This window comes from Pundamilia nyererei, unplaced genomic scaffold, assembly GCF_000239375.1.
Source record: "Pundamilia nyererei isolate P.nyererei 1_Seehausen unplaced genomic scaffold, PunNye1.0 scaffold00017, whole genome shotgun sequence".
NCBI lineage: Eukaryota > Metazoa > Chordata > Actinopteri > Cichliformes > Cichlidae > Pundamilia > Pundamilia nyererei.
In genome coordinates this window covers 3,713,228-3,722,266 of record NW_005187418.1, presented here as the reverse complement: position 1 = coordinate 3,722,266, position 9,039 = coordinate 3,713,228, and the positions used below count along the sequence as shown (strand labels likewise).

The 9,039-nt window shown below is 38.9% G+C and overlaps 1 protein-coding gene across 1 annotated transcript in view; it reads left to right on the top strand.

Annotated features, from left to right (window-relative positions):
- Positions 1-9,039, top strand: part of sema4gb (sema domain, immunoglobulin domain (Ig), transmembrane domain (TM) and short cytoplasmic domain, (semaphorin) 4Gb) — a 53,411-nt gene that overhangs the window by 33,337 nt on the left and 11,035 nt on the right. The window contains exons 8-9 of the mRNA XM_005725864.1: positions 553-707; positions 5,155-5,330. Coding sequence (XP_005725921.1) covers positions 553-707; positions 5,155-5,330 — 331 coding nt within the window. The remainder of the gene's footprint in view (positions 1-552; positions 708-5,154; positions 5,331-9,039) is intronic.

The window sequence follows — 9,039 nt, the reverse complement described above, 5'->3', positions numbered from 1 at the left end:
AAAAACTCCCATCAAGTTAGCAATGAATGTAATTAGTTGTATAATCGCAGTTGTGGCTTTAATTTTGTTTTTTTAGTATTGCATAACTTTTCTTCCTTTTAGTGTTCAAAAATAAAATAAACAATAACAAAAATAAAACATTTTATTTATAGTTGCTTTCAAGACACTCAAGGACACCTTACAAGCAATTAAATTGCGAATTGTTTATTTATTATCTGCATTTCATACAGCATTCCTGTGTTTTGGGTAGTGGGGTTGCAGTTCCTCTTTCAGTAGAATATTAATAGACCAAACCTCATTGCTATGTTGCACATTTTTATTACATCAGATGTTTTTTTTGTCATAAAAAAACAACAGATTCACTTGTAGAATAAAAATCACAAGGAAAAAAATTGCACCGCATTGCAGCTCTAACTGACTTGGTTGTGGTGGTTCAATCATACTTAAAGGCTCCATCTTTAGTTTCCAAGGAGACACTTTCTAGGCTGCTAATAGGTTTCTTTTTGGACATGTGGATGTGTGCGTGTGATGTGTTTGTGTTTGTGTGCACAGAGGCAAATTTCGTGGGCTCTGTGCTGCTGAAGGAGAGCATCAACAGCTCTATCGGTGATGATGACAAGATTTACTTCTTCTTCACTGAGAGAAGCCAGGAGCAGATTGCCTACCCGAGCCAGACCAAGGTGTCCAGGGTCGCCAGAGTATGCAAGGTCAGAAAGACCAGTTAACCCAAACACTGCTATCTATAATCGCATTATTGCTTTCACTGGGTTTGAAACGGCTTTACAAGTGCCTGCAAGGTCACAGAAAGAAAGGGTTGAAACAAGGGAGGGTAAAAGTTACCAATCATTCAAAGTGAAAAATGGTGGGATTATTGAATGGTTTTTGTCAGTTGCACAGAATGAATGTAAATGGATTTCAGAGGACGTTCTTGTTTCTCAATGAGCTGCCACGCTCCTCTCGCTGTAATATCAATGCTAAATCAGCCAGCAGTTGGCCGTCTCTAATCACAGTTTCTTCACTGACAGAGGTTCTCTCTCTGTGCCACTGTTGCCAGGCAAAGTACAAGTCCACAAACCTCCACCTCCAATGGCAAACCCTCCCCCTTACTTTATTGCCATATCCCCATCTTCAACTCCGCCTTCTCCTGCTCTTCTTCCTCTACTTCCCATCTCACCTCATTTCACTTGCTGTCAGCATTCCCAGTCTAGACAGCATGCCCAGCAACCATTCCTAGAGGTTACTCTTGCTCCTTTTCCTCCCGCTTGTCATTTATTTTAGCCATTCATGGGGGTATAATTACCATCACGGTGTGCTTTTGTAGGCATCAAAAGAGTAAGTCAATGACTCAGCTGGTGAAATGAAGCAGTTGTGTTTCACTTTTTGTGATCCTGTGAAAAGGATTTAAGTGAATGAATGAGAGAACACTAACAGGAAAACCTACTGAGCAGGAAATTTTTCAAAGATTTTGACATGGTGTGAATTCTTTGTTATGTACTTGTAGAGTTTTGTTTCCTTTTTTTAATATATCATTTACTAATGTTCATACTTTCATTATTATTTCTCTTTAGCTTTTTTTTCTCTAAGTTGTGCTTCCTTGTCTCCTCTGTCCTACGTCATCTTAGTTTCAATTCCTAAAATGCAACAGGAGGAGAGAGGACAGAAGGAAAGAAGTGGTTTGCCAGAAGAGCTGTACTTGAGGATGCACAGGTTTATAGAGGAATATGCTGGAAAATATACAGTAAATAATCGCTGGAAGATGATATTATAAAATACAGCAGTAGTTTATTGTTTTCTTTGTGCATAACAAAAGAATTTATGGTGCAGCTGTGCCACACGTCTTTTTGACCTTGTGTTGCTGTTAGTTTTATAATAATGTTTCGAAGCTTATCTTGGGAAGATGTTATTGTGGACACTGACATGAATGCAATGTGGCTTCAAAGAGAAGCCAAAAGCCAAAGTAATGGCTCTAAGGGGAATCCAAATTTTTAATCAAAAGAGGAATTAAACAACCAGTGAAACACATAATAGAGCACAGTACAACTATAAGGAACTCTGGAAAGCTTGATAAACAAGATTATTTGAGTGTACTACAGAGCAAGCTATGTTGAGCATAAAGTCAGAATTTTTTATGTCACAAAATTGGCTGTCTTTTTATGTGGTTAAATCACCATGGTAACATGTGCTGAACGCATAACCTGGTTGGGAGGAGGCTATGGTCAGTTTCAGCTTAAAATAGGTTTTCCGTGAATTTTTAAATTACATTTGTTAAACCTACTATAGATTCTCTGCTGGGTGAATAGAATAGAATAGAATAATCCTTTAATTGTCCCACAAGGGGAAATTTGGTTGTATCAGCAGCAAAAAACACACATATACAAAAAGAACAGGACACAGAAAACAAACAAAAACATGAATGTGTCATGTATGTCCAAGTTTTTAAGCAATATATTACTGACATCATGAGTTAAGTAAAAACTGTCGTACTTGACTCTACTCTGCTGTTAAGTCTGTTTTGCACTGCTGGAATAGCAGTGTTATTCTTTTGTCTTATTTCCATCAGTATTGCATTTTACTGTTACATCTTTTATGCTCCTTTGTGTTCTTTATAAACATTTATCACCATTTTATTATCAACGCTTTCATCTGATAACGTGTCTGATTGGTGTAGGTGTCACTCATGGGGATCATGTTGTGCTGAAGAGTCAATATGATGTGTGAAACGCTCCTTTTTATGTGAGCGTGCACAGAGCTAGGCAGAAAGCCCAGCTTAACACAGAATGTTGATAACTGCCATTGTCACACCCCTTATCCCTGACTGGGGTTTGTCAAGCCTGCTAATACAAAGTAAGCATGGCTATGTTGAACTTCCTTCATGGTTCCCAGGCAAGTTGCAAAGGGGGGTGAGTGCTTAGCAGACTGGACTCAGAAGAGTGATTAGGGAATAAGTAACAGGGATGGAACATACATGCATTTAGGGTAAATGGCATTTATTTGACATTGATGTGTCAAGTTTTAATTGTGTGACAGCAAAGGCACAGTTAATGGTGTAGAGAAAATGACTAATAGTGCTTAAAAGTGCCAATTTTTTAATTCATTTTTCATATAGGCTCATAGTCCACATTAAATTCCCTTAATAGAGAGTAATAAATGATCTGGCTCTCTGTGTGTTGGCCCTGTGATGGACTGGCATCACAGCGTCCGGGATGTATGCTGTTTCTCACACCATGAATGCTGGGAAAAGTTCCAGCCCCCTTTGACTACTAAGTTAGATGAATGGTTGAAAAAATAGAGATAAATGGGTGGATGGGAGGTGAGTGAATGATTACCGGTGTCCATGTAATTTTATTCATACAATACAAACAGCAGCAGCATGAGTTTGTTGCTTTTCAATTATGTATACAGTACACAGATAGTCTGGACACTATTTTCACTGTAAGAGTTCATTGAAAAAAAAGCCTCATGTTTTGGATCTTTTAGTATGAAAAACAGGTTGCTAAAGGTTTAAACACCCAGTATTGATTTTACATCGCTGTCTGCTGTTGGTCTTTTCCCTAAGTGTCTCTGCTGCTTTGCTGAAAAAACACATCATTTTATTTCCATTAAAATGATTCTCAAGGACCTCTGTTGAGGATATTTCTCTCTCTTTTTGTCCTGTTTCCACTGGCATTGTATAATAAAGTTGTAAAATACCCCAATACCCCTGTGTTGCTGCAAGCTTTTGTCCCAAAAGCTCATTAAACAAATGCAGGGAGCTCATGTTTGAGCATTTCTTGCTCTCTTACTTTTCAAACCCATATACACACTCACTGTGTCTTGTCTTCATTCTCACAGCATTCGAAAGTAGTCATTTCTGGAAATAAGGTCTGGGCTCTTCCTCTCCCTTCACCAGCACTGTGGAGTTGTCAGAGCAGTCGAGTGTAATAACTCAGTCTGAACTAGGCCACGGCAGCACATGCAGATGTCGAGTGGTCCCCAGCTCAGCCCCCATGGCGGCCAGGCACCACGCTGGTTGATGGCAGATCCACAGATAGTGACGGCTCTGGCAGTAGCCCCTGGCCTGAAACCACTGACGACTTGCCATTTTTGAGTTGCCTAGCCGGTTGTCCTCTTCTGCTTCTCACTTCCCAGCCAGACAGCTTCTACTTCCTCGCCAGTCATGCCCTACTTTAACAAAGAAGAGACATGATGACATGAAAACAAGACCATTGCAAAAAGCAGAAATAGGTGCCAGTTTGACATTATTTAACATTTTTCTTGCTATACATCTCCAGTAAAGAGAATGGTGCTGTAGTTTTAAGTTGTTGTTGTTGTTTTTCTCAGTTGTATTTTGAGAATACACTGCAGCACAGGCTCATCTAGGGTTAATTCCCCCTCTGGTATATCTTCTATGCTTGGATTCTTCACTATTACTGCCTTAAATTTACCTCATGACAGACCAGTGACCCTGACTGTGCGTTGATTGACAGAGACTGTAATCTGCCATTGCATCCCTTTAGCTCTTCCCACAGTAATAACCTGCTATCATCTCTGTAAGAAATGCTTATTTGTTGCTTTCAAGTCTCTACAGATTTCCTTCTGTCAAATGAATGAAATTTAAAGATTGGATTCATCTGTCTGCACTCCTTTTCGTCTCTTCTTTCATTCGTCTTGTGCCATAAATTGAATTGGTATTATTGACAGAACTGCTCCTAAGGTTTTAAGTGTATATCTTATGTTGATTTACTTTGGCTTTCTTGTGTGGGAGGCCAATGCAGGCAGAGGCTTTTGATGAACAACAGATGTCCCCTAAAGCCACAAATAAAGAAAGATGAGAACCTCTAATACAGACAAACAAAGAAAAAATCGAATCCATCTCTTTTTTCATCTTATCTAAATGAGGTGTGCCAAATTACTCTTTTAGGGAGAAAAATGTCTTACAGCCTTACCTCCCACTGCTTCTGAAATGCAATCAGAGAAATGTGCTACACCAGGGACACTGAGTTTGAATACCAACATTCAGCTCCTCCCTATATATTCATTATATCTGCATAATCTCAATTGGATCTAATCTTTTCTTATATAAATGCACTGTTTGTGCATCACCCGCATCATTAAAATCATTGTGTTGTTTATCTTTACATCAATTAATTCCACCTCTGTCTCCTCTCTCTGCAGACTGACTGGGGAGGCCAGAGGACTTTGCAGAGGAAGTGGACCTCGTTCCTCAAGGCTAGAATGGTGTGCTCAGTCCCAGAGTATGAGCTGCACCTCAATATCCTGCGTGACGTGTTCGTCCTGCAGGAGCGAGACCCTCGCAGCAGCATTTTTTATGGCATCTTTGGTCTGGAATGGTAAGAGCTGATTTTGACTCATTTATGCTCTACAAACATGTAGTTTGGGTTTTTTTTGCATGAAAGAATATTGTGATGTATTAGATCAAACTAGAAACTAGTGATTAAGATCATTAATTCATGTATGTATGCTTGTTTCTATAAAAAACAAAACATTTTTTGTAATCTATAAATTAAAACTTCAAGTTATTATCAAATATCAACTTACAAACCCAAACATCTGAGAACATTTGTAGAATTCATGCAAAGATCCAAACTTTGAGAACAATTTTCAGAATATTTCTTGGTATAGAGCATCAACTTCCTAAAAATAACTACTGAGAGCCAAACTCAAAGCCCTCAGCACCCATTGCATATGGGCAGCAAACAATTTTATGGCTTTGAACCATAGATGGATGTCTGAGAAGTGAAGTGACGAAGAGTGAAAAATGAATCTGCAAACTTTTTAATGGTTACCAAGGGGGCAGCTTCTCTAAGAAGTCTATGAGAAAATGTCCAGTCTTTGCTGTTAGTGTGGCCTCAGTAGACTGTTTTGTGAGAAGTCTACAGTCTCAGCTGCCCAATTCCAAGTCCTATTATATGCAACATGGTATTTAATTGGTGCATTATGGTCCCAACATTACTGTAAACTAAAAAAAAGATCATCTGTCACTTTCTTTAGTTTTCTGTCAGATCTTGTATACACCTGGCAATAGCCAGAATATTAAACTTTTCTAATATTTGGTGTGACTGTGTCATTATATCTAATCAATGGTTGAGAAAAGGAACTTACTTAATTTTCCAGTATTTTTAAACCAAGCAAAAGTCTTGACCAAGAAATAGTTTCCCCAGCCTGTTTTTTTTTGTGTGCGGGGCTGTCACTGACATGTATTAGCTTAATGAGGTACTGTAATTGAGCTGGTCAATAATGCACATAGTTACAACTTTTAATAATCACTCAGTGGGATAAGATGGTCAGATTTAAACATCCTTTGTTTAGGACCATTTCAGGAGCTTGAGTCCAGTGAGCTGAAGCTTTAAAAATAAGGTTAAATGTAATGGAATATAGTGCAGTGTGTGTAGGAGGGGATCCCATAAATCTGAATGCTTATCTGCATTTCTCCTCTCTGAACTCAGTCAAGTAGTTTTAAAGTGGAATGTGCAGCATGTGAAAACAGAATATATCTGCAGTCAAACACTGTTTGCTCAGTGGTTTTCCTTTTTTCAGATGGCTTAATTATACAAACTTTTTTGTTTTCTGTTTATTTTGTTGTTTCTGAGCTACTTAGGTTTTACATTTAAAAAAGGTTTTAATGAATAACCTGCCAGCCTCTGAGTATCACACTAATTTACAATTTAAACACTCATTTAAACATTCAGCTCTGAAAAAAAAAATCTATTTGGAAGCAGAAAGTGAACAGATGTGAGTGTATAAAACTTGGGACTGTGCCAGTGTGTCCGCCTGTGCTTGGATGGCCAAAACTGTGTGGACACTACCCTCAATAATGACCGTTATCCTGTTACTATAAGAGATGCAGCCTAGCCGAGGGCACAATCTCCTAATCAGACACAAGAGATTTAGTGAGGACCAGGACTCATGTCGTGGGATAAAGTCAAACTCGCACCTTTGGGATGTTTAAGTTCATTCTAAAGATTTTGCATGAGGTTGTCAGAGCTCTGAGCAAACCATCCAAGTTCTTTTATTCCAAAAGGGGAAAATTATTTCTTTATTGCATTGTGTTGCATCAAGACGTAAAAACCAGAGAAACAAGAATGTGATATTCAGCTGGAAGTAAATGTGATGTTAATTCCTCTTTTGAGAGACCACGAGATCTATTTTATTCAGATGATGAACAAAACGATGTTTCTTCCCCAAACATGTAATTCAGAGATTAACTAATCGACCAATAATCCTTTAACACGACTCAATTAAGTCATTAAATTAAGTAAAACTGCTTGTGGTTTGTGCTTCTCTGTTTGGGGTATTTGCTGTGTTATGTCGTCGCATACTAAATATTGTTGGATTTTACACTGGCTGTCAGACAAATCCAGCCATTTCAAGATATCTTTTGGTGCTCTGGATCTTTTCTCTACATTCTGACACCGTCAAGATTAGATGATTGATCGTAGAAGTAATCGGCAGATTAACTGATAATGAGAAAAAAGTCATTCTTTCAAATCCTAGGTGAGTTCTTATCAACAGAAAGCCAAGCTGCGGTGAGAGCTGATGTGTGTGTGTGTGGGTGTGTGTGTGAAGATGACGACTGCCAATGGAAAATGTGATGTGATCTGAGTGTGTGTTTATGCTGATATGCAGAGTCATGCTGCATAAAACTGTCCCAGGGGTGTTTAGATTCTGATGGTGAGGATAGCATTGCAATGAGACATCTATTATCTATTTCTCCTTTGCTTCTTTCCATTTTTCCACTGCTGTAGTTTAGTGGATATCAGTGTGTGTCCTCTCATTCACTGCAGGACTGCAGTTCATTCTTTCCGTCATTCTTGCCCTTCATTTCTTTTGTCTTTTTTTTTCACTTTTGATCACTTTCTTTCGTTCTTTCTTTATTGCTAACTTCCTTTCTTTTTTGTCTTTTGGTGGCTTTTGGGCCGGCGCAGTGGTTGCCTCAATGTAAAAAGGTATTGGATTCAAATCCCCCATCTGGCCGGGTTCTTTCTGTCTGTCTATTTCTTTCTCCTGCAGTCCAAAGACATGCAGTTAGTGGGGATGGCTTAGTTGTTGTGAATGGTGTGTGTGTCTCTGCATTAGCTCTGACTAGACTGGAGACCTATCCAGGGTGTACCTTGCCTCTCGCCCTATGATAGCTGGAATAGGTTCCATCTGCCTGACAACCCTGAATAGGATAAACAAAAGATTGATGTCTAGTTTCTTTCTTCATTGGTTGCCAGCTTTCTTTCTTTGTTTCTTGTTTCTTGGTTGTTGCTTTCATGTTTTTTATCTCTCTGTCTGGATTACTCTAGCTTTCCATCTTTTCTGTTCTCTTACGTTCTGTTTTGTCTTTTGTTGCTTTTAATTTCTTTCTTTTGGCCATGTCCACTCTAATACGTTGAAAACGCATCTTTTTCTCTCCGCTTTGGCCTTCCGTCCACACTGAGACATTTTTGGTCAAAGAAAACTGAGCTTTTTGAAAATGCTTTCCAAAGTGGATAGATTTGAAGACGCCATTTTCGCGTCGCAGTGTAGACAGCGAACCCGGAGCCTTTTTGAAAACGATGGCACATTTTAGTCATGTGACCAATTAAACTAAGATAGCGGAGGGCATTACACAGCAGTTGTTTTGTTTGCTCTCAATTTTGACTGCCCTATTAAAGATTAATATCAGTTTGTACCTGCTCCAGATAGCTTTTCTTCAAATTCTTTAAGTCTCACTCGCTTTTGCAACATTGTACTTTTGTGTTACTCGCAGCAACAGCTCCACCTCATTGTCAGTCCATTTAAAAAACTCGGTTCTTTTCCTCAAAATTTTGACGCGACGTTTCAAAGAGCTGGAAAGTAAATAAACGACAGACAGAAATGAGGCTAGTTGATACGCATGCGCAGTACTGGAACGTAAGGGTTTTTGGCTGTTTCAATGTGGACGCACAACTCTGTGAAAACGCATGAAAACAATAGTGTGGACGCGGAGCATTTTCAGACGTATATGCCATTTTCAAATTTATCCGGGCTAGTGTAGACATTGCCTTTCTTTCTTTCTTGCTTTCTTTCTTTCTT